This window comes from Squalius cephalus (genome assembly GCF_949319135.1).
Source record: "Squalius cephalus genome assembly, chromosome: 6".
NCBI lineage: Eukaryota > Metazoa > Chordata > Actinopteri > Cypriniformes > Leuciscidae > Squalius > Squalius cephalus.
The window spans coordinates 40,596,206-40,623,016 of record NC_137127.1 but is presented as its reverse complement, the minus strand read 5'-3'; the positions used below and the strand labels follow the sequence as shown (position 1 = coordinate 40,623,016).

At 38.2% G+C, this 26,811-nt stretch overlaps 2 protein-coding genes across 3 annotated transcripts in view; one reads left to right on the top strand and one right to left on the bottom strand.

Moving 5' to 3' along the window:
* Window positions 1–26,811, bottom strand: part of veph1 (ventricular zone expressed PH domain-containing 1) — a 135,401-nt gene that overhangs the window by 56,110 nt on the left and 52,480 nt on the right. For both annotated transcript variants that reach the window (XM_079874379.1, XM_079874378.1), the window contains 3 exons: window positions 25,728–25,943; window positions 19,919–20,093; window positions 1,969–2,132 (listed from right to left, as the gene is read on the bottom strand). In XM_079874379.1, coding sequence (XP_079730505.1) covers window positions 1,969–2,132; window positions 19,919–20,093; window positions 25,728–25,943 — 555 coding nt within the window. The remainder of the gene's footprint in view (window positions 1–1,968; window positions 2,133–19,918; window positions 20,094–25,727; window positions 25,944–26,811) is intronic.
* Window positions 8,071–13,612, top strand: ptx3a (pentraxin 3, long a). The gene is made up of 3 exons (XM_079874426.1): window positions 8,071–8,431; window positions 9,449–10,033; window positions 11,661–13,612. The coding sequence occupies exons 1-3, from the start codon at window positions 8,281–8,283 to the stop codon at window positions 12,290–12,292; spliced, it is 1,368 nt and encodes a 455-aa protein (XP_079730552.1). The 5' UTR covers window positions 8,071–8,280; the 3' UTR covers window positions 12,293–13,612.

Here is a 26,811-nt window from a genome sequence, read left to right as displayed (position 1 = left end):
CTCTTTTCTCCAGCATGAAATTGATCTAACGATACCCTTTTAGCAAGGATTTGCTTAATCCTCTCATTGTTCTTTAGGAAACCTTTGAACTGGCAGTGGTGGAGAGGAGATAAAGAGGATCTGGTGGGACAGGGAGGACAGCAGACAGGACGTCCTATGAGAAGCAGGATTCCCAGCCTCTGCCAGGATGTAAAAACCACTGACTAATCTTAATTAATCCCATTTGCTTCCAAATCTCTATATAAACTACCAGCAGTGGCCGAAAGTTTTGTATTGTTAACACGACGGATGCACGTTCTCATCTTATCTCTCAAATTAGTGCTGCTGTCGGATAGCGGGTCGGGTGTTCTGTTAAGTACTGCAGGAACGGAGCGGGGGTGGGGGCGGGTTTACCAAACAGGACCCTTGCAGGACTCTGGTGGTGGGGCAGAAAGGGCCTGGGGAAACCCCTCTTTGAAATGATTTCTGATTTACAATTGATGGAAAGTTATTGACGTTGAGTTATTGACACCTGTTTGTTTGCTTTTTATCCATCAATTTAAACAGAAAAACTATTATACATTTATATGCTAGTCTATGCTGGTAAGTACTTGTTCCAGCTGGCAGACTTCTATAGTCATGATAAAGTGAATACCTGGATATATAGTATTGTGACATTCATGATCTGAGTGTAATGGATTATTAACAAAGAAAAATGTAGAATGGAGACTTGGTTCTATGAATCTGTTGTTGATTAGATTTTGATGGCAGATGAACATGAGCTTGCAAGACTAGGGTTTAGGAAGACTAAATGATTGGTTATGACATTTTGATTAAACATTACAATGTCAAAAAGTCTTCAGTAAGCAGATAGCACATCTTTGAAACAAACTGCACCCCTTCCTGAGAATCACATGCATAACTTTAGACACACTAGACTGAATTTATGTTTTTCATGATATCAAAAACCTTTTGAATTAAAGGCTAAAGCTTTTCCCCAAGTGAACAATAATTGTTCTAGCCTTTATCAGCATTTCATTATTCATTCCTAGCCTCATCATTGTACAGAAAAAAGTTTCTTGGCACAAAGTTTAATTAACTGTTTTAGGGTAAACAATACATATATTTTGATTCTTCGTAAGGCTGTAACCATATACTTCTAATTAGTGATAAAAGTTTATTAACCATCCATTGAAAATTACATTTTTGTTGACCACTAATCTTAATATTGGGTTGACTTTGACCTATTTCCTCAGTGTCTATGATGGTTATGGCCCTGGACTTTGGACTTTGGACTTTGGGCTTGAGGAATGATAATATGAATAATTGAAAGTACTGTAGAACCAGTTTCCACTGATTTCCCATTTCCTGTTTCTGTAAATGAACACAAATGGAAATGACAAAAGAATGACCAATAACAAGATACTGTCACACAGTCTTTCCTAATCTCACCACTATTGAAAGCACACAATGTGTTAATGTGAGTATTTCCACTGATGAGCTGATTGATAAGCATGTGCTAGTTACCCAATGCAAAATGAACACCTCATGACTACTGCATTCTTTACTGCGTATATCTGCTATCTTCCAGATGTAAAATGTGAAAAAATCAAAACAAATGACTTGTTCTGTTTCTGCCAAAACTGTGGTTTCCTCTTTTCCTGTAAAATGTGTCTTCACTGAGAGTCGTGGGGGTTATCGGGTTATGATGCGGGTTATTTCCCCATCCGTTTTTGGCGGCTCCTATGGTATCGGCAGATGCGTCAACCATCAAACTGTTTTACAGTGTTTGACCTTGTGCTACAGCTGTCTGCTTTAAAATTAATGCTAAATAACTCACTCTGTACTCATTTGTGTACCCACCCCTCCACTCCCTTGGTGACCTTTAAATTCTTTTTTCTGTTACTCAGAATAACTCGCCTTGACCAGAATTCATCCCCAAATACCACTTTCATTCTTTCACTCACTCATCAACCTCTCCTCACTTACCAGGGGGTGAAGGTCAGAAATCATCTGCAGTAGTCTGAGCAGGTGGTGTCTGCCGCCCTGGTCCAGCTGGGACATCATCGCCGTCAGCTCACGGATATGTTGATGGATTGGCCCTGGTCGTCGTGGATATACGGATGGCAGCACTCTCAACAGCATGGCATTACCTATTCAAACCAACAATCAATCAATACTGCACACTTCCCTTATGAAAATTACCATGGTAGCCATAACCTATGCCAAAATGCCAAAAATGCCACTTATGTACACACAAAAAAAAAAAAAAAAAAAAAAAAAACCAAGATGAACAGAACCTCCAACTAAGGAACAAATTGGACTGTTGTGGAAATGTACATGACATTTCTCATGCAAAATGAGTGAGGGTGGATTCATTATCTGAGCCCTTTTCTTGAAGCACTATTGGAGCGTTTTCAGACTGTGATGGCACGTTTCCACAGTTAACATCATAAATCTAACAATGTTTTTCTCTCTAAGTATTTGTAACTGAAGGTTTTGGCATTGTAATGAATCAATCATTAACATGCCAATGTAATCAATCTCTTGATATTTTTCAATGTTAATGTATTTGTTCTTGGCAGACTAGGGCCCGGTTTCACAGACAGGGCTTAGACTAAGCCAGGATTAGACCATAGATCAATTAGGACATTTAAGTAATTTTTATAAACATGCTTAGAAAAAAACATTACCGATGTGCATCTTAAAACTAAAAAGGCACTGATATATTTTTAAGATCAGTCAGTGCAAGTTTATTTCAGTGGAAACAGCTCAGACTTACATTTTAGTCTAGGACTAGTCTTAAGCCCTGTCTGTGAAACCAGGGGTTAATATGCTACGCATGCTGCTGCTGCAGAGCAAGTATGGACTTGCTACTTCCATTAGATAGAAAGACACTTTGCTGTGAGCATGTAAGATTTGCTGCTGCAGCATGAACAGACAAACAGATATAGGAAAGTGGAGCTGGGGGAGGTGGAGGGTTTCAGAGGAACTAACACTAGTTTACAGAAAACACTGAATCAGACTATTTAAATGTTGAGCAAGCAATCTCATTGGCTGCAGAATCAGTAGAGGTCAATCAGCTTGCCAAGTGGTAATGGCATGATTGCTTGCAGACTGCATATAAAGTAATTATTAGCTTGCAACATCTAGAGTTTAATGACTGAACTAGATATTTGATGCTGCTGCGTGTTTCAAGCACCAGTTAGTAACCTCGTAAGTATGGCAGTTATGACAAACGTGTGACACATTTCACCACTACAGTCAGTAAGTACTAACATTTCAATTTGAAAAATAAATAAGATTTGTGTGCAGTGGAATTATTAAGTAAAACTAAATGTGCAACTTTTTTTCTTCCTTTATTAGATAGCACAGTAGAAGGTAGACAGGAAGCGAAGTGAAAGAGAGAGAGGGAGGGGGGGGGGGGGGGCGTGGACAGGATCGGGAAATTGCATGAGCTGGAACTCAAACTCGGGTCGCCTGAAGCGCAGCTGTTCTACATGTTGGAGCATCGGCCATGAGGATATCGCTTTGACGTAACTGTTTCTGTGGAAGAAAAAAAGCCCTTTCAAGTTTTAAGTTCAAGTTTGAGCTCTGGCAAACCATCTAAGTCAGGGCGGTCAGTTAACAGACATAATTCTGTAAAGGAGATGTTTCCCCTGGCTCAGGTAGGACATTTAGGCTTACAGAAGACCTGCCCACCTGTTTCTACAAACAGTGGGTGGTGTTAATGAAGGATTAGTGTTAAACATAACATTCCATAATAAGACAAGTGGGGAAATGTTATTGGCCTTAGACAGTTAACAGGAAATACTAACAATCTTTCATTCACTTCCAAAGACCACATGTGATAAGTAATTTAATCTTTGCCAGGTGCTTTGGCAGAAGGTATCTTTACATTTTTCGGAGAAATTTCAATCCCCTCATGCAAAACCCTAATGTCATTTCTGTGGCAAAATGCTTTTGCCACAGAAACAACATTAGGGTTCCCAAGAAATACAGTTTCTATGTTGCCTAAATTAGTTGCATATATACCCTTCTGAAAAATCCAGCATTGCTGGTCACCAGCATGGGAATATTGCATATAAATTAAATAATAAGAAAGTCAAACATGGTTTGTTTTATTTCCATATCACTGAATCTATCACTAACAGTGACAGGATACATTTTTTTAATAGATTTTCGTGTTTGAAGTCGACTTTCACATGTTCCAGAATTTTCATTTTAAAGCACTAATCTAACAATACATAACATTAAGCAACATTTACCTACATAGAAATAAAACTTCTTAAAGACTCTTTAAAAATAAACTAATTGGAAAGTGTAACCATAATATTTAAACACTACACGTGTTAGCATATGACTGAAGTAATATGATTGTTTATCAACCATGTGTAAGTTATATTCAGTGATTCAATAAAGTTATATTCAATGTTAACAATAAACCAAGGGGCTTTCGACTGGCCTAGTTATTGTTTTCAGGTACTGATATTGAATAAAGTAAACAAGTGTTAAATAAAACTGCATAGTCTTCACTGTATAAATTAAATATAGATTAATCCTTTTTAAAGTTACAAAAGCTATTCAGTCAAGAGCCGTGAGCGATTTTTTTCCCTTTGTCTTGTTGTTTATTTAAAACACATTTGGACCTGTCCTTACACACGCGATTTATTTCTCAACTGTTTACGTTCACTTAAAGGAGAACTCCGGTCAATTTTAACATTGAGCTCATTTTTTTGTAAATTTGGAGTGCTGTCAGTACAGAGAACAACGACAAAAATCGGTGTTGCCTACACCTTGTTATCCTCTTTTTAAAATTTGCGCCCTGTTGACTTAAATGGGGCAAGTTTTAAACCTGCTTTTAGCCTCTTAACATCCTTGATGTGTCATTACAAGTGCCCAGCCATGTGAGTGATTCCTTCAGAGTCAACACGGGTGAATCTGACTGCAGTAGATGTGAAAGATATTAATAAAAGTGATGTTAATTCAGCCAGCGCACATACCTGTATTTTCTTCCTGTTTTCGGTCGAAGTCCACAGTAGTCGATTGTCGAGTTCAAGCGCATAGGTTTAGTTACCTATGATCACGCGCGTGAACTCGACAATCGATTACTGTGGACTTCCCCTTAAGCCATAACCAACTACGTTTACTAGGATAATCGCAATATGGGCATATTTGTCATAATTTTGTGTGAATATGTACGTTCAAGCGCAAGAAAACGTGAAAGAGAACTTCTCAAACAGCGAGTACCAAATGCTTCTTCTTGCACTTAAAATATTTCAATAGGCAAAGCTTGCAAATGATAAACACGTGCAAATTATAAACTTTTGTGACGATGCAGCACTGGCCCACCTGCACTCGGGCAAGAGACAGTTCCGTCTACTGTCCCAGGAGTGCATTACTTCGATTTGATCTAGCCTGAAATAGTCCTTTAAATCTTGGTTGACCAGATTTCTCATGGTAGAATACAGGATGGGATGGACAGGCACCCCCCTACCCACACACACACACACACACACTGAAAGTATCTATCACAACTTCGCTTGACAAAAAAATCAGTAGGTTAATTTAATATGAATACATTTATTTAACACCTTTAATTGTTTGATTAACATTAATGACACAGACAGTTATTTTAGGCTGCTGTCACTTTAAGACCAAATGTCATTTAGGCACAAAGAGAACTGAATTCAGGATTGTGCGCTGTCTGAGAGAGCGCTTCTGGTGTGTGTCATTCAGCATGATACCACATTGAGTTCTTTTCTCACAACTTATTGTGCATAATAATTGATAAACTCATTTTGAAGGTCTTCGTTAAATTCTTTGACATTCTCACGTCTGACTTGATCTCCTCTACGCTCTCTGATACTGATACTCGCTTTTATGATCACCAAGCAAAGACAATTTAGGAAAGAAGAGATATGGGACAAAACATAATATTTTCATAATAAGTCGGGACACTAAAAATGGAGCTGAAATACTGGAATGTCCCAGGGAAAAAGAGATGTCTGATCACCCTATTTAAATCAGATGGACTCAGAGCATTAACACATTTTGTTCAGTACAACAAATAATAAAGTGCATTCCATGTACAATAAATTACAAAAATGGATTTCAAGGGAATGATAAATATCCAGGTGTTCATTTTAATATTTCCTTCCTGCTCAGCCCACTTCGGGTGTAGGTGTGAGGTTGTCATGCAATATAATGCACAATTAAAATCCAGTTAAGAGGACCTCATTGTCTGAGCTTTGCCGTCAATTATGGTGTAGGTGCTACTGAAATTTCATCATCAGCACTTTTCATTCCAAGGTGGCAGATTGACGACATTAGCCAAGGCTGACTGACCTTCCACTGTGTTCCCTTTAGACAACGAGACCAGTCATTCACATTTGTACTGTCCCGTTACCCTGCTCTGAGTTCACATTCAGATACGCCTCTGTAATTTTTGCAACAAGTAATATACATCCTCAGCAGGGAACACACGCTATTTTTCTGGGAGACTGTGGGGTGGGATCTTCATCAGTTAAAACAATTATGCTGAACAGAGAACATGTTAAGATAATTCTGACTGCAAATGGACTGATGACTTATGTAAAGCTCACATTCTGAAAAGACTTGATGGCGTGCTCATGCTGTCATAAACATAGCTGACATAAGCAGAAAGATCCATCCGCTGGAGTTTGGCATTCTGAGTTGCAGACATATTAATGTCAACTTTCCAAAGGGTGAATGTCATGGGACCCCTCTGTTTCCATAATGTCCAGCACATTAAATATATAAATCCAGCACCAGCCCCAGAAGATATATAAATCCAGCACCAGCCCCAGAAGTTACCCAGTACAAACATAATTAGATAATTCATATTTGAATAAGTAAAGCACATTATTTGGTAATAAGATAAAATAAGAGAACATGGGCATTAAGGAAATGCTTTTTGTGGTTTATCATGTGGTTTGCAGATATACTTGAAAAAACAATCCAATCAACTTTTGGATCAGATTTTGGAGTTAGGTTTCTGACCAGTGGATCCTAATCAGCAAATCCTAATTCAGAACCGGATCCAAGTCTTGTTTTGGACTGGAGAAAAGGAGTTGGGACTAGGTAAAGGAGTGGAAGGTTGGAATCAAATCACATTTACATCAATTTTAACCTAGTGAAAAATAAATATACCAAAATGTATTTGAAATACATTATACTACAAATACATTTACATATTTATGCACTTAATATAAATACCCTGCAATTGTACTTTTAGTATACTAAATTGGTATATTTAAAGTCTGCTAAATTGCTACAACTAATTTTGTACTAAATGCACTTTAGTTATCCGGAAGTAGTGCAGAATCGTGTACCAGTGTAATCACTGGTCGCCTGGTCACTGTACTAGTTGCGTTTCTGATGCTGGCTGCCCTGACATCATTGGTGCACTGCAGAACTGACCCTAGCTTTTGAAAATATGATCTGAAAATGAGAAGCACTGCAGGCAAAGATTTTGTCTCACAGGAGATGGATTGTATGCTCAACTATCTACACTTTTGGTAGTCGCAACTTCATGTTTCTGTTGTAACTTTTTTCAACTTTGCCATAAATTGACCACTCTCATTGAAAATGAAAAATTGATGGAAAACCTGAAAATGAAAGTTACTACTAAATTAGGGACTGAGTGTATGAATAGGGGTTAGGGCTGAGGGTTAAGATCCAAGTTAGATGAAGGAACACGGGCAGTATTTATAACAGACAGACGTTAAGGGTCAAGGTTAAAGCTAAGGGTTGGATTTAGGATGTGTTAGATTAGTGTTAGTGGTTTTAAGGATAAATTATATTAAGGAATAGGGTGTTACATATGTGTTACTGGAGAAAATTTACATTCATTACAAAAATTCCCCATGACCTTTCCAGGCCACTTTTTCTAAAATTCACTGGTATTTCCAGGTTTCCTTTACTTGCCTCAACTTATACCTCTTTACTCAACATCCTCCCCCAAACTCTCTCTCTCTCTCTCTGCCTGAGTTGCAGGAGCAGTACAACAATTTGACTTCCCGTACTACCTCCAACGAAGAATTTCTCACTGAAGCTACGTAACTCTCTCTCTCTCCCCCACCCCTCTTTCTCGCTCTCTCTGAGCACAATGTTTATATAGACCACAGAGCTCCTCTATCAGGCTCAGTTGCCTTTCAGCTGCAGTTCACCAAACAAGCAGGAGTCCAGCCAACCGATTGCTAAGCATCTAACAAGAAGGACCAACAGAGAGAGGAAGAGACATTATACACAAACACCAAGTCTTGTTCTTATTCTCACATGGCTAGCATGTCCATGTGGACATTCCTCCAGGCCATGTGTCTGGTGGCTTCATTGTCCATGGCAGTACCTGAGAATTATGAGGATGAAATCGATGTGGGCTATGGACCCAATTATTTAAACGAGATAACTGAGGAGGACCCAATGGAAGGTGAGTAACTGACAGAAATAAAAAAAATTCCACTGTGATCAGTAGTATCAGCTGTAAGTTAAGGAGACATGTACGTGCTGACAGGATAAATAAACAGGATTAAAGGAGTTCCACTATCAGAGTGTGTGTGGACATGTCAAAAAGGAGTTTTATTAGCAGGGAAAAAGAAACTCACCGGGATGTGTTTAGACATTTGTGAATGTGGGAATATTTGTGGTAGCGTAACTGAATGCATGTGTTGTGTTATGTCATCATATAAATTACAGTTTTATTTGTGGAAGAGGTTATACTATGATTGTGTGTTGATTGTCGTTTTCAATTGTTGTCTTTGGAGTATAGTATTTGTCTCTGGCGACAGCAAACGATGGAGGGACATAGAAAGAGAGAGAGAGAAGCTGATTTATTAACCAGATTTACCCGAGAAACAAAAAATGTGTGTATGTTTGATAGTCATATATACATACTGTATAGCTTTAGATATATTAAGTTAAATTTAAATCAAAAGAGCAGATCATTTTCTTAAGTTTGTGGATTTTATTGTGAAAATTTGTTCGTAGGTAAACCATAGTTATAAATAAAGCTATGTTTTGAAGAAAATGAATGTGTTAGTGCCTTCACAATCATTTTTAATCATGTGAAGAAACGTGTCGATTTCATGTGAAGATTTTGGATTGCTGTTTGTTAGGCTCATCCCATTGTTGTAGAACATGGAAAAGATATTCTTTGGTTGAGTTTCAATTAATAATTTGTCTATATGGGTCATACCCTTTGGCACTTTTGGCACTATTTTATTTTGAGTTTTCCAGAACTAAGTAACAAGGTAGCTAAGTCAACTGTGACTGCCTTAGAGAATGTTAACTTTAGTAATGAAATATTGCATCTGAGTTAGCTAGGACCATGTCGCACTCTTCGCTGCTAACCCTTCAACAAATGGCGTCACCTTGAGTACATATAAAAATCATGTCATGTAAGCTCAATTTTTCTGCGTTCCTCTCTTTCCCTTGATTTCTCTCTTAGGGGATACCCCCACACCTTCCCCTGAACCCTGCAAAGGTCCAGTTTTTACTAAGTGGGATAAGCTCTTCACAATGCTGGAAAATTCCCAAATGAAAGAGAACATGCTCCTGCAGTATACCGATGATATCATCAAGGTTGAGCTGCAGAGTCTGAGAGGAGAGATGTTACAGTTTGTGGCCCAGTACGGTGGCTCTTGTGCATCTGCAGTTGAGAACTTGGTTCGACGGGCTGGGACTCAAACAGAGATGCGATTGCAGAATGCGTTAGACCGTGTGCGAGAGGTCTCAGCTGATCAGTACGCACGGCATGATGCAGCCCTGCAGCAGCTACTGGCTGGCAGTGTAAACCAGGCTGCACGGCTGGAGCGACTGGAGAACGGCTGCGTGAAATGGGAGGGAGGAGGTATGGCCTCCCAAACCAAGAGCATCCATACCCGACATCTCATGCAAGAAGTGACTGAGACAGAGGGATTATATGGAGGCAGGCTGGAAAAGACTCTGGCAACTATCTCCAGCGAGCTGCAAACCATCCGGGAACAGCTGACTCTTTACACCAGGTCAACCTTTGCAAACATGCTTCCATCAGGTGAGACAGTCAATGTTGTAACAAGCAAAAGCAGTCCATTTACCACTTTATTGAGAGGCAAGTATAGCAAACAATGGGTAGGGAGAGGCAAAGTGGGATAAAGAAATGTCTCCAAACCAGATTCAAACATGTGTCCTTTAAACGATGCCTCAAAGTGTTTAACTATGTGCAATAAATGCTATCCCATGGCTCAGATTAAAGAACACATTGTGTTAGGGAAGGGTAAAACGCACATGTAGATTTATGTTACAGGTTTTGAACAACAAAACATCATGCACCAATTTCAACCCCCTTTGAAAGTACGTTGCTTTATGTGAGTTAATCTTTTAAGCCCAATCTGGATAGGACTAAAACAGACCGCCAAGGTGACGATTCTGCTTTGGTGCTGTACATTTTGAGCTGTAAATCTGTGATTTATGCAAACCACATGCTACCATCAAACCACTAGCCAACTTAGCTGACTAACACAAACACAAAATGTCAACTCATACGACCCCCTGAGCAGACCTAAGGTAGAGGGCTGATATCCCCCAAAATCTAATAAATGTTTAACCCCGTATGACTTTCCCCAAGCCCCTACTGATTTGAGAAACAAGTTTTGTCCGCATCAAGTCCGCTTTCACCTTGTCAGTAAGCCGGATACAGTTTCTAGTCAACTTAAGCAAAAAAAGATTTAATCTGCGAATGCCCATGCCTTCTGCATTAAATAGCTTTGTAGAGGTAGAGTAAATGGCAGACAGAGGGAGGTATAATTATTAACAGCTACACAGGGCGACCACACCAAAGTGTCCAAGAGGGAAAACAGAACCAGATGAGACTTCAGAGAATGACTTAGCCTCCCTCCATCCTCCCAAAGCAGGAAACCCAAGACAAATGTAATGAAAATACTGTAAGCTACGGTAGGAAAGGAGAGCCATAGCCTGTCATAGCAAAGCAATCACCCATAGCAGAGAAAATCTCATTACCAAACCCATTACCAAAAACCCTTCAATTTCTTTTATGACTGTTTTACAAGCCTTCCACTGTAATTCAGCTTCTTCTAGTTGAAGATCCTCTTAATAGTTATGCAAGTTAATTGTGCACAAAACTGCCCATCCGTATAAAACTCACACAGGCTTACAAAACACAACTGCACAAAGAAGATCCTAGTTGGATTCTACCAGACCAATTCTCATCACATTCAGTAGTGAATAAATATTAATAGCACAAGGAATAAGGAATATGTCTCTTGATCTCTGTCGCTCTTTAGAAAGGGTTAGTGGGAGCAAAAACTGGACAGGATCCACAATGACTAAATGTTTACAATAAAAACCATTACACCGAGGACCCCTATAAGAATACAAAGAATGCACTGAAGATTACATCACAAAATACTGATCTTTTAATTAAAAAAAGTTAATACTTTGTGATGAACCCTCCTTGAAAGATTTTGACAATGTGAAGGTTCTCCATAGAAAATAAACTAAAGTTTTCTACAATGCAATCATACGCACCTAGTGATGGGTGGAGTGGTGCAATGGTTCTCCCTCTGAAATATAGGGGGGACAGACATCACTACAGACTCATTATGTTCTTTCCAACAGGGGATAATTACATTTTGTTAACACTAATCCTTCTTTCTCTCCAGGCTGTGACACTGGGCTGCTCTTCCCCACACGTTCATCTACAGCTCATGTTGAAGTATCAGCCAAGAAAACCTTCCAGACCAATGCCGTCACCATTTGCCTGTGGGTGAAACCAACTCAGGTGCTCAACAAAACCGTCCTCTTCACTTACAGCACAACTGGCAATGCCTACGAACTCCAGCTGGTGTTGAATGGACAGAGTGTCTTTTTTACAGTCAATGGTGAAGCCCATTTGGTGGAAGCTTCAGGAGCAGTACAAGAGGGTCAGTGGGTGCACATTTGTGCAGTCTGGAGCTCACAGCAGGGCTTGGCCTCGTTGTGGGTGAATGGTCAACAAGCTGCAAGCTCTCCCGGAGTGGCTGAGGGTCATGAGCTACGTAGCAAAGGAAGCATACTATTGGGGCAAGAGTATGGACGTCACTTCAGGCATTTTAGTAAGCCAGACACATTTGATGCTGAGCAAGCCTTCACAGGGAAGATGACCGGAGTGAACATGTGGGACCATGTTTTGGATTCAAAGGAAATATCTCAGCAGGCACGGCTGGATGGGAGTGGTTGTGGTATCCGTGGTAATGTGGTGGCATGGGGCGTGTCTGACATTGAGCCAAAAGGGGGTGTCAAGCTAATATACTAATTTCTCTACTGTCTTAACCACATGAGCCCTGTATACCAATCAGCTGAGCTCCTACAATCACATATTAAGAACCTGCTTCGCTACACCTACACACAACAGTAATTTTCCTCCTTTTCAGATGTGTGGAAAATGTTCCTTCATAGGGAAATTGTAGGGTGAACAGGCTGTAGTCAAGCAAGTTAAAATAGGTAAACTGCTGCCATTGGAGGGACATCATCACTTATGATTATAATATATTTTTACAAAAATGTTCTGTTTTAAAAGAATGTTTTCAATTAATACAAAGTGGAAGGAATTTTTACAAATATATTATGTATCACCAAACTATTTATCTTGATTGGTAATGTTTACATTAAGATTTGACTTAATTTTTAATCCTTCTGTCCATTGTTATTTTTCGTATGCATTTTTTAAACTATAGAATCTGTTAAATATGGCTATTTCGAAACATTTTGTTATATGATTTCTGCTAATGAATAACTTTTTTGCCTTTGGTTTGTCGTTTTAACACAAGGTGGTTGCTATGTTTTGATGATGGAACTGTGGAAAATGTTTACAAATTGTGACTTTATTTTTGTTTCTGCTGATGTGATTAAATGTATTATAATGTAAATTGTTTTTTGTTAAGAGGCAAAGTTGAATGTATAATGTATATAAATATTTTTCTGAGGGTCGGGAGAAACAAACCATAATAAAAATTCAAAACTAAAAATGACAACAATAAAAAAACATTGTCATCTTGGACCAGTTGAATGAAAAAGTGATCAAGAGGTGAATGAAAGTGCATTGGTTAATAGAACATACCCAGCTAACATGGAACATTCTCAGAACTAGGGATGCACTGACTTATTATTTTTTGGCCGATACTGATACTGATTTTAACAAACAACTATTGGCCGATTCAGATACTGATATTTGTCATTTGCTTTCTTTTTTTATACTTTTGTTATTAAAATAGTGTTTTGATCATGTTTTAAATTAGCAAAGTTCAAAAACGCATGCATTAAAAGGTATACTAGCAAGTTGATTGCTGCATCATCAAATAATTTCTATTGAACATAGATTAGATCCATTTAATATTCAACAGGCCAACATAAATACATAAATACAACAGAACAAAGATGCATATGAAATAAACAGTGCCTTTCAGGTAGGTCTAGGCCAAGTGGAAAATACACAATGGGATTCAGGTGAGTCAGAGAGTTAGGGGGGGTATGAGCATATTTATATACACACACAAACACACCTACTAATACAGCGAATTTCACATGCAATTGATTGACAGAAACTATGCTTAATTTCAGTTTAACAACATTAAAGTTTAGTTGAGCACAGACTTGCTGAAGTTGAAGTTATTTAGTCAAGAGTAGCGAGCGATTTTTTTTTTCACTTATTGTTTGATTAACATTAAAACACAGACATTAGCACAGCAGGAATATTAGGCTGCTTTCACTTTAAGAGCTGCATGGATCCAATATACTGGTACACGTGTTTTATTTCTTATCTGTTTATGTTAATTTAAAAACATAACTGCCATTTTAATATAATTTTGTGTGAATTAGAAGAGTGAAAGAGAACTTAATTTAGTATTTGGGCGCTGTCTAAAAACAATGCTAGCAAAACATATTTTTGTTAGCTGGGTTAACTGTAAAGTGTCATACATATATCATGACTCGATGTTTTATCATACCATATCCAATTTGCTAAATCATTCTTTAATTAAAATTGTGCAGGGTGTCCAAAATGACACACTTGATGTGTACCTGTCATGGCTGTACCATAGGTTGATCCATTCGTCATTTTAGGTTACAGAAGAATGCTCATGAGTTGTAGCCACTATGAAAGTGTGGACTCGGATAAGAACCACAACAGTTTAAAGGTATATTCACATTTACTGTTGTTAGGCAAATTTTTGTGGGTGCAATCCAGACATTTCATTAGGAATTCATGTCATCTGAAATTTCAAATTCTTGAAGAAAGATTTCAATACGTAGAATATGCAATGGATTTAAGCTGGTTACGCGGATTGACCTGCGTTGACCAACAACAACTTTTCGCCTGAATGTTACTTATGTCTGCTCTGTGTTCGCTACACTATTGACATTCGAAAATGGGGATATTTCGCCAGCAAAATATTGTTGAAATTTTGGTAATGTGACCACACCTTAACACAGCATTTGAAACAGGGCCAGTGAATCTGCTCTATACGTTTCAATATCTCTTGTGTGGTTTGCCTCATTTTTTTAAGGTAAAAAACTTACAGAATCAAATAGAATCGACTGTATTAGTTAATGTGAACATTAAATAAAATTCAAAACCAATTTTACTTCCACACTGAGATAAACATTATAGTAAAAGAAAAACACACACACACACAACAACCTTTACGACATTGGCAAAAAAGGCAAGTTATTTCAGACAAAGAGCAATTAAATACATTTTGATAATGATTATGAACCTTTGTGATCATGAGGCTTGTACATTAAGTGTAGAGTATTCAAGTAATCAGTTAATTGAAAACATGAGAAAACAGCATGGGCCACACTGAGTGTCTGGTATTTTACATTTATAACACGCAACATAACCAAAGATCTGGATGACACTGGTCACGGGTCAGTGTAAAAGAGGAACAAATCATTGGCTTAGCAAAAACACTCAGGCCTCAGACTGATTAGTGGATCCAGATGGTGGTAGGGAGAATGCATTCTTGAAAGGATATTACTAATAATGAGCATTGCTAGAGGGAATTTGTGAGCCATTCAAAACCTTTAATGTTTCAAAGATGCTCTTTTCTAACTCTGGCTTTCCTGCTCCTGTAGTGACTGTACACACTAGGGGAGCTGTGCCTCTAACACACTCCAGACCACTACAAACACTCACATCGTACCTCCGACATGACTTTAACATGAGACCCCTGTGTTGAGGCAGCTACATACTAAGGAAACACAAGAGCTCACGGCGAGACATCTACACAGCTCATCAAAAATGTTTTAAAGAGACTAAATGATTGTACAAGCAGTTGCCTGTCCTGCTGAAAAGACCAGCATGCCACAACAAGCCTACTAAACTTGCTTAACTATAGCAACATTACCTTGATCAATTAGGACGACAGAAGTATTTCTTGTGAACCACGACTAAACTAGTACACCAGTACAGCCAAGTAATTACCAGCCTTGATCAGTGTGGAAATTCATGATGGTAGCCAACAAGTCAATGCTGAAGTCAAGCTGGTCATGGTGTTCTTTACTTACCATTGTAAATGTTTGGCTGCATCCATAATCGCATACTTCCCTACTATATAGTAGGCGAAAAACAGTATGCAACAAAAGAAGTATGTCCGAATTCACAGTACTCATCAAAGAGTAAGTAAAAAGTACCCAGATGACCTACTTCTTTCAGGCAAGATTCTGAAGTGTGTATTTGATGACGCTAGTAGGTCACGTGGTAAGGCCAACATGGCAAATGTAATACGTCCAGATTACAGTCATACTACACATACTATATAGAACATACTTTTTTAGTGGCCGTAAAGTAATTACTTACTCAAAATAAGAACCTACTCAAGAGAGTGTGCAATTTCGGACACAGCCTTTGATTTCCATAGAGCCGTGCCTGAGCACTAAACAGACCATGAAATTGTAATCTAATCGCTGTACCAATGAAGTAGTTGTTTCTATGAATCATTGCTCTACCCTTCCTTTTGCAGTGTTCAGCGTTTAGGACCCTCAAAGGTACCCCACACAACCTAACCTGAACCCTATTACCTCACCCCACTTCCTGCTTCATGGACTGGGAATAGGTTGCACGTTATCGGTTCTCTGTGACCCAGAGGCAAGTAGGACCAGGGTGGTGTTAATGAGAGAAGGGGAAAGGAGACTGATTAAGAGACAGACCCCAATGGGAGGCTTGAGGAAGGACAATGCTGAGCTATTAAGTTCTAATAATCCTGTTAGCTGGGCCTCTGTAGTTGCTCTGCTATAATGCATGGCACATGGAGAAACCACAAAACTTAATATGCTTATACTGGAAATAAAGACCCATAACTGAATATTACTGTAAGTTAAACCAAGTATCATAATGAGTCATGTCAAATTACGGCAAGGAAATGTAGAAATGTAGGTTGTCCTGTGCTGTCATGTTACTTTAAATAAAGGGTGAGTAAGGTAAATGCTCTGTTTTCCATCTCTAGTGCAGGTTGGATTCAACCCAGAGGTGCTGCTAACTCGTGTATCGGCTTTCTCTTCCCACTCAGCCCACTAGAGTGCTGCGATGGTACGAGATGTAATCACCTGAGTCCTGACAATTTACACAATGCATAGGGCATATGGAAACCTAAGCATATCAATGCAAACTGCCTCACTGCAGTGGTCAGCTAATTTTTGACAGTACCTCAGGCTCAAAAACTTGGGCAACTGTTGACTGGGAATTGTCATGACAGTTTCACAATTGAGAGTTACGTAACCAGTTCTTGGACAGACATGATGGTCAAGCAGCAAGCCCAGTTTTAAGACAATACACTTCATTTAGATCTCAAACCCCCATCAACAGTTGAATAATACAAATTAAAGCCCAAGAGGGTCCTTCTTTAGCTGAGGCAATGTTTTTTTGTGTTGGCAAGAAGCAGAATGTTAAAAGTAGAACGTAGAAAGTAGAATGAGGGACCTCTCCATAAACCACTGTGGCATGACTGGGTGGATATCCACTGGATGGATAATGTTTCATTTGTCAAACAAAAAAATATCAGAGATCTTTGGTAACTGTTTTCATAATGTGGGGTAAAGAGACAGAACCAGGAAGTCAAGGAAAAATGCTGAGGGAGTCACTCCCTACTCTAGAGTCTGACAGGATGGGTTTTAATGCCATGCTCACAAAAAAATTATCACAACATGTGAAAGTTGTGTTACAAGCTACCTGGCTGATATGAAGGCTTATGTGAAAGAAAAAAAAAAATCATTAAGCCAATGTTTGTGAGGTCTAAATGGGCATTTTCTGGCCAGAAGAAGCTGACAAATTAGCAGATACCAGACTTTAAGTATATAGGCAAAAATAAATAAACTATTTATCACCTTCCCCCTGTGGAATAAACGTGCTAGGTTATCCACTACATCCAAAACAAAAAAATTACACCCTCAAGTTTCTTTTTAGAGGGCCTTTAGCTTATAGCTGTCCTACAGTACAATTTTACTTATTCAACCATAAGAAATGTACACAAAATTTGATTTTTATCCAGTTTATATCCTTATCTCTAACATGATCAAGCTATATCAACAAAACATAACTTTTTAAAATCTTTCAATATTTATTATGTGGCTAAGTTAGAAGGCATTTACAATACTGTTGTCCTTTGGCTGAAAATTATATGACAATGAGTTTAGGTCAATGTAAATTTGACCACACTATTCCCTAATGAAGCCATGTTTGTTCTTTGCCTCTGATGGCCCTGGCCAAAGATCTCCCAGACTGACCCTTCCTTAATGACAGAGTTTCAACACAATCAGTAGACCCACACCAATCAGATCTTTATCTTCTTCGATGGACAACAATTTGTGTGAGTGGATGTTTGAACAGCTGAGATGTGAGTGTATTTTGGCACAAGCACTAGGTCAAATTTACCATCCATTCCTCATTTCACAGACCAACTCTTTAAAAAAAAAAAAAATGCAAATCTTTAATTCAAAACGCATTGAATAACATGTCAATTTAGAAGGAACAATGATTGTAATAAAGTTTGCTTCATTGTGGATGTCTCAAATGACCCATTTAACTGTGTGGTTTTGAGACCAGAAACCATAACCACACACTGTGGGCCAGGAAGACCACACGCCATCTACACTACACCGATGTCGTGGTTGGCACATTAGTGCTGTGGAAACTAAACAGTCATTGGTCTGTGTGTGTGTGTGTGTGTGTGTGTGTGTGTGAATATTCTATTAAAGGCAAAAAGGGACTGCTTCGCTAATTAAAACAAAGGCCATGAGGTGCAGGGCCTGGAAAGCACTTAATCATGGGGATATGATGGTTTTATACCTTCCATGACTCACCATTGTTTTCTATTGCGTAATCAAAAACAGCACACGGTGACGATGACTTTGCCAACTAGGACATGTTCCTGGATCAACATCTGTTGTTGGTCCTGGAACAATATTCTTGTCAAACAAACACGGCCATAACCCTAACAATTAATTACTCCAGTCTTAAGGCGGTCGCACACTGGACGAAAAGCACAGCGCCGCATCTAGGACAACTCACAGCTATCGCACACCGGACGCACACATTCTATTGTCAGTGTGTGGTCAACAATATTATGTTTAAGGACATTATAAATACCATCGTTGCTATCATCAGTTAACTGAACATTTTACCTCAGGGCGTACGATAATTGAGAATCTCACGAGAAAATCCAGTAACATCAGCAATCTTCCTCCACGCTGATTTCAGTATTTTGTCTTTAAAGATTCTCAGATTTATGGCATATACTTCAGGGTATTGCCCGACTTCATTGAGTTTTTAGTCGTCCTTTTAGTTATCGCTACACTACCCCATGCTATTGAAATAACTCTAATGTGTGTTGTGACCTGTACCTCCAATAGGTGAAGGCACACAACAGTGAATGTAATCACGACAGGCATACATATATACTTTCACACTCACGTTGGCACAAATGGCACAACAGAGCAAAATGAAAGATTAGAAAGGGCTACATTTATTAGGCCTATACATTTTTCCTACGTATGTTTAGACTTTATTCAAGCTGTAAAATTATGAATTTAAAACTAAATGTATCAGTATGTACTACATATTTGAGGAATTGGGACAAATACAATGTGATTTATTGGAAAACTGTTATTTGCACTCTGTGGTGTGGCAAGATTTTGAATAGCGCCCTGAGTCCAAGATGGGTGCCACTGACAGACGCTGACTGGCACCGCCGTTGTACGTACACTAATAGAAAACAACGTGTTACAATTTTAAAGACGTGACATGGACTAGCTGGACTAACATAAAAGTTTGTTTATATAATATGTGTGTGTGTGTGTGTGTATATATATATATGTGTGTATATATGTGTGTGTGTATATATATATATATAAATATATATATACGTATTGCTTTCTCACTACAAGCAAACTGCTCAAGAGTTTGTTTTCGCAATCAGGAGATCTCTGACCGATTTCCTTGGTGTGGATTCAAGCGCGATTGCTGAGTTTATATATGCCTAAACTAATGGAACTAACAAAGAAAATATCCCAGTGTGAAAATGCCCAAACACACCATATCTGGTTAGGACACAATGTGACTGTTAAGTTCCTTTGTACTCTGTAATTTCATTTTATTTATATAGCACAAATAAACACAACAGAAGTTGACCACTGTGCTTTACAAGGTAAAAGTCCAGGAAACATGAAAAAATGAGCAAAATAAACCATTAACCCATAACATAATGTAATAAAACTCATGTAAAGAGGACAGGGATCTCAATGATATTTTAAGAATGTTCACAACATTTTAAGAATGTTGTTCCAGGACCAACGGGGATGTTGATTCAGTATCATGTGGCACATGGTAAATTCACCATGACCCTACCGTGAACCCTCCCACCCCCAGGACCCTGTGTCTGACCCCTACCTGTCAGCACGCTGCAGGTGATGGCCTCAGTGTGTTGGGCCAGGAGTTCAGCTTTTGCAATGGCAGCCAATGACAAGTAGCTGGACATGTTTCTACTCAGCTCTTGGTTCCCTTGCTGCAAGAACCGCACCGCCACAGGGACCGCTAACACCATCACTGGAGGCCTGTTGTAATTCTGAAAAAAAAAAAAAAAAAAAATCAACTCAAATTTAGACCTGCATCTCAGGTCACAGATTAATTGTATACGGTTTACTAGTTAAGACCTATACAACCTATTTTAAAGAACGTTCCACACCGCAGACTGAATTGAAAAGCTCAATTAGAAGTTTCATTTAATTAAGTAAAAATCAATGTATCGGCGTGTGTTAATTCCAAATAGCGTATGCCAAGATCAATCTATAAAGACTTTAATAGATTCAGAGAATTATCACATAAGTGTTAGCTGGCTGCTTAGTTAATTAAATAAATAAGAGATACTATATAAGGCATCTCTTTAATAATAAGAGATTCTAATAATTTAATAATAAGAGATACTATATAAGGCTTGAAAGGCAGCAGTAAACATTTCAAAAGATCAAACTAAAGCCTGCCACAGAAAGTAGGTTATGTTAAATGTTCTGCTGCCCCCTAGAGAAGATGATGTGAACATGGTCAGGTTGAAACAGATGAAACATCAGATGGATAAGTGATTCATCGAATGAAATGGGAAGTTATTTTATTATGAAGGATTAAGTTTTACACTACCACACCACAATTTGATACATTTGGTCAAAATAAAATAATAAGATTCATTATGTTTAAATCTCACTAGTTTGAATGCTATAATTAGTTAATTATTTAATGTATCTAGTATCATAATTTTAACATCTAGTTACTTCATGCTATGAATATGAATTTAATTTCTTCTGGAGCAAATTAAGAGATTTTTTCCCCCTTTACTGTAAAAAAGATGGCCATTCATCTTCTTGCCTGAAGGGAAAAGGTTCTTAAATATCGGAAATAAAACTTTAAAAAGCATGACATAGGGCAAATAACTTCCAAAGAACCCAAGCTAATTATAAAACACCCACTTGACTATGTGACTGCTGCTCAGATCAAAGAGCCTTTCCACAAATAGTTCTGAAGAAATCATGCATAAGACCGTTCAAGCTGCAGTTCTCTAATGAATACTGATCTCTACCACTACCCAGAATGCATCACTCCAGCTCAGCCTCTCTCTAAGCCCTTCTCTAAGATTCATATGCGGCTCATTATGTAAGTGAATGCATGCATGTGTGTGTGTGTGTGTGTGTGTGTGTGAAAGAGACAAATACAAAAACAAGAGGGAAAGTTGTGTGTGAGAGAGAGAGAGAGAGAGAGAGAGAGAGAGAGAGAGAGAGAGAGAGAGAGAGAGAGAGAGAGAGAGAGGATGTGAGAATGAGACAGTGAAGCAAATATTAAGGAGCAGCTAATTAATTAGCAGGCTAATTGCTGTTGTCAGGCGTGTCAGTTCCATTTTAAGACATGTCACTTGACTCCCTGAGAATCTTATTATTGCTTCATAACTGACAAAGCTGGTTTAAATATGGACCCTTTCACATTTCCAGGGTTCTCGGAAGCAGAAGTGGTCATAATTGGGTAAACGTCTATGGTGGTGAACGAGTTTTCATTTGCTCCAATAGCAAAAGAAAAAAATACAGCATTTCCACAACTTTCCAAAAAAGAGAGAATGATGATGAATTTATTATCATCACTCCTTCGGCAGCTGAATTAGAAACACCCTAGTGGCACTAGCTCTTTTTAATTCAATACCAAGGTAATATAAGACAAAGTATTGTGTAAAAAGGTGGATTATTATTATTTAAAAAAAATATATATAATAGATTAGATCGATTCTAGTTATCTAAAAAGATATGGACAAAAACACTATCTTTGAAAAACTAAAATCTAAATGTTTATTGTACTGATATCCTACTGATATGTAACTTGAATAATAATTCAGAACACAGTGTAGCAGTAACCCCCATAGAAGAGAAAAAAATGGGAATCTGATCTATGAATGACATTGGTCAGATTACAAAATATCAAACAAAGCAGAAAATCTGCAAGCAAATGTTATTATAGCTTTTGTCATACTGGATTACAATCAGTTGGGAAAGTCTGAAGTGTGATGGAACTTGAATAGGGATGTGTCTGAAGCCAAATTCCGAATTCGGAAAGGCATGGAAAATGAATAATGCTTTCTGAGCGTCATTGAACAATATCTTATCTTTTAAAATGTGTGGTTATTACCGCCATTCCCTATACACAGAGTATGCATGATCGCAAATTCAAAAGTGAAAGTAAAAAGCGAGCCTCTTTTTAAAAGCAATTTAGGTAACACTTTAGTTTAGGGTCCAATTCTCACTATTAATTAGTTGCTTATTAGCATGCATATTACTAGGATATTGGCTGTTTATTAGTACTTATAAAGAAGCACATATTAATGCCTTATTATTCATGACCATAATCTACATCCCTTAATCCTAGCAAATACCTAAACTTAACAACTACCTTACTAACTATTAATAAGCAGTAATTAGGAGTTTATTGAGGCAAAAGTTGTAGTTAATAGTGAGAATTGGACCCTAATCTAAAGTGGTAAAATTCCAATATGCCGCCTATTGATACGGGATCCATGATGCCCAAAAATTTTATACAATATAATTACCCAACTATATAATTGCGAGAGATCGCAAAAGCATTGAAATACATTTTGCCTCTCATCTCATATTTTTCCATCACCATGTCCCTTTAAGGTCTGTTATCTCCTTATCTTTTTCCTTTTTCAATTCGGAATTCGGCTTCAGGCACATCCCTAAAATTTTGAACATGGAAACTCTAAAATCCACAACTCTGATTTTGTCGATATATGCGTATGTGTGATTGAAAGCTAAGAATCGAACACACGGAATCAGCAAAATTCATAGGCAGCAAAGGATACATCTACGCAGCCTTCAAAAATTGATCAGACGAAGGTATCCCAGGAGACAAGAAGTGATCAAAGGACTTGCCTACTTACCTTTTTCAGCTTTCTGACTCAGCCATGGTGGCATCCAGCGAGAGTAAATACTTCACTTTAAAGGTCCCATATTGTACACCTTTCTGGAGTTTTATTTTAGATTTTGATGTCCTTAAGAATATATATTTGCGGTATAAGTACCAAAAACCATCTCAATATATTTGTACAGCTACTTTCTCAGGAGCTCTGCTAAGAACAGGTCGATGTTGGCCTGTCTAATTAATATTCATGAGCCTCTCTTCTGATTGGCCTGTTGTTTTCTGAGTGACGCACGGCCAGGACAACCACAGGTAACTAGGGTAAACTCAGACTTTTGAAATAGCGTTACCCATGCAAGTACTGAGTGAACTCAATCTCACCGTCTTTAACTCAATAAAAACAACAGACATCAACAAACGTATTTTGTCTTGTTTCCAACAGATATTCTATCAAAGCTTGTGGCAACCACAGACTGTACAAAACAACATGTCAGCATCAACTTAGCAACATGTTAGTGTTGCATATCCGTTTACAAACTATGATTTCAGGTTATGCTGGCTCCATAATGTAACATAAAATGTGTTAGAAGTTTATTTACGGGTTGCGAATTTGAGGTCAGACCCAACAATGTAGGGACTGCAGCATCTTTGAGCAGTAGCTTCTTTGAAAAACCGGCATTGAACTGTGCCCGATTGACAAAGCAGTCACTTGTGAAATGTGCAGAACTAAATTGCTGTGGTATTTCCGAATAAATAAACATTAGCCACTGGTCTTTTATATTAATATTGTTCGGAAGCCTGTGCAATGATGTAGTTTCCTGACATCCATCGACTGAACACCGTTTTCTCGACATGTTTCCGTGTTGTTGTTGCTCAGCAATGGCATGGACGTGATGTTGTCTGGGGGTTGGGCAAAAGGATGGAGGGACGGTGGGCAGTGCTCGGGGTGGTGACTGAGTAGTTCTGATGTCACATTTTTACGGAAGTCACAACGGCTTGTGAAAAGGCACAGCTACTTTACGCAGGCTGTGTGCATTTGTCTGTAGATTGACTGTTTTGAAACTTATATGGTAGTTACATATATGGTGGCCGAGGGAGCTCAACGTGCTGCAACTGAAGAAAACACATGCAAATAGAAAAACACCCGCAAATCAAGAAAACATCTTCATCAGTTTTACAACACAAGTGTATATACTCACAACAATACAGAAATGCGCTGCAAATAGAACAGAACAGAACACAACGCAAATGTTTCCAGGGGACCCCAATAAGTGACGAACCCGGTGTTAGCATCCCTGTGCCCTACTCCCTTCGAAGGGCAGAGCCCTTGAAGTGGGGACTTTGGAGTGAGCAGGGCACTTGTGTGCCATTATGTAGCCGTTTGGAACCACTTGGTGAAGGGAGCAACGAAAGACAACGTAATTTCCTCATTATTTTCACCTGGGATGTTCCCATGACAACACAGCACGGTGTCCATCAGCTGAATAGCAGTTTTTACGACAGAAATTTCTTCTTATTGTTGTTAACATAACTGCTGCAAATAAATATACATTTTATACAAAAAAGTTTTTAAAATATGCATTATATATCTGTGTGTGAGTGTCTCAACTTTAAAACTTGCCATCTCATCTTTGGACCCTGCATTACCTTTTTTCCTATGAAACTTATTTAAACATAACATGACAAAATTTGCGTAACTGATGTATAGATTAAATTCTTACCCTCATGTTCTTTTTTCGTTTTCTTTTTTTTTCGTTTTCAGCTCATTGTTAACTCTTCTTTTCTCGTTTGTATTCTGATGACATTGAACATATTGTAGGCTATTCAAAGTTATATGTCATAAACATGTCATCTCTGTATGTTCTGCAAAAAAAACATATATGAAAAAGTAGACTTTGAGCAGTAAGGACGTCCCAGCCGGGTTCGTCACTTATTGGGGTCCCCTGGAAACATTTCTGTTGTGTTCTGTGCTATTTGCAGCGCGTTGTGAGTATTTGGAGCACCCATTGCTGTGTTGTAAAACTGATGAAGATGTTTTCTTAATTTGCATGTGTTTTCTTCAGTTGCAGCGCGTTGAGCTCTCTCGGCCACCGTATACATAGCCCCTAAACCTCTGTTATCATGAAAAAAGCCAGGTAATTTCAGTTTTGATAATATGGAACCTTTAATAATATATATTATATATAAAATAATAAATATTCACTTTTAAGCAAATAAAATGCGCCACTGAGTCAAGTTTCTACACTACATGATAATGAGTCTGTTTAAAAAAGTACAGGTGTGTAAAACACTGTACATTAACCTCCCTATCAATAATTTGCAAGCAAATGCAATGACATCACACGTTTTTATGTTTGGGCTAATGTTACCATTAAGTTATGAAAACATTATTTCTAAATGTTTTCTGAACATTCAATACATACTGATGTTTTAAATGTTTTAAAAACTTTTTTTTCTTTTCTTGGTTAAGCAAAAGGTAAGGGAACATTCCTTTTAATTATTTTGCAAACATTATGAGAATTTTACTTTTGAATGTTCTCTGAAACAAGTAGTAACATTTAAAAATGTTACACGAACATCCAACTAAAAAGTTTCAGAAAAAGACGTTCCGTGATTAATATATAGACAATGTTCTTGTGCTAACGTTTTTATTAAAGACCAGATACCTTTGAACAAACACACTATTAATGTGACTGGAAGAATGTTTACTATTGCTGAGAGGAATATGCTGTTATGTTTATAAATGTACAGAAATCATTAGTGTGCTTTAGCACTTAAGCGTTACTCTCACCTGCAAGATGCAGCTGGTGATGTCGGAGGCAATCTTGGCATGAGGTGTGTCTTCATCTTTGCCCTGCGGCTGGAGGTTATGTTCAAGACATGACTCCCATAAGGACACAAGAGCTGCTCCATGCCTCTCAATCGAGCCTGTCTCCCTGATCGCTGTAGTGATGCGTGTAATGCAGATCTCCACCACCGCCTGGTCATTGTCATTGGTCAGGTAGTCCTGCAACAAATCACATAACTGAATGAAAGAGTGTGCGTTTAAGGCTCTGTTACATCCAAAAAAGAGTTCAAAGACTTGTCGAATCAAGATAAAATTGCCTGGTTGCTTCAGCAAATATGCTTTTATCTCACGTTTGCTTTTGTTAACACTATCAGTTAGGTTTAGTTAGGGTAGGGTTTAGTGTGTAGATGGTACGTCATTTTCAATGCAAAGGAGCATTTGAAAGCATTTGAAGGAGCAAGTGCTACGATACACAATAAGATCAAAGTTTTTACATTATCAAATAAAAAGTTTCCTCCATTTCTGAAGTATTTGATTGATTTCAGAATCCAGTGAATAGGTCTTCTTGACACGTCTGGTCTTTGTTTTGCTTGGGTTGGATTTTGAGTTAGTTTTGCAATGTTCTCAGTTCAGTTTCCTGTGTTTTCTTTGTTCATGCTCTTTTGTTGCCATGGTTTTTGATTTGCCATTATGTGTCACACCTGTGTCTTGTTAATCATCTCATTTAGTCCTTAAGCACTATTCACACGGTAATTGTTTCTCAAAGGGACGTAAGGTATTTTCAACATTTATAGGGGCTAGTCAGTGATTTTATTGCCGTCCGAATCCAGAATGTCAGTGTTTCTCTCCCACCGCGTAGAAATCCTCGGCCAAATTACCTACTGTTTTTTTGGTCATTTAATTGCCGTCCAAATCCACATCTCTCTCTACAATAACTGTTGCGCTTCAGGTTATTTGCATGCATTTTAAAGGTGTACACTTTTATTACTGAAATGCTGGACCAGCTTATGTTTACCTCATGTAATTAAGAGTCTGCATTAACTTATTTCCAATAATTTCCACATATATTAAAAATGATATTAATTTT

Bases quoted from the DNA above. Each gene is read 5' to 3' on its own strand.
- ptx3a (XM_079874426.1), top strand. From the start codon at position 8,281: ATGGCTAGCATGTCCATGTGGACATTCCTCCAGGCCATGTGTCTGGTG. The intron at 8,432-9,448 runs GTGAGTAACTGA...TTTCTCTCTTAG, and splicing joins TGAGGAGGACCCAATGGAAG to GGGATACCCCCACACCTTCC. The intron at 10,034-11,660 runs GTGAGACAGTCA...CTTTCTCTCCAG, and splicing joins TGCAAACATGCTTCCATCAG to GCTGTGACACTGGGCTGCTC.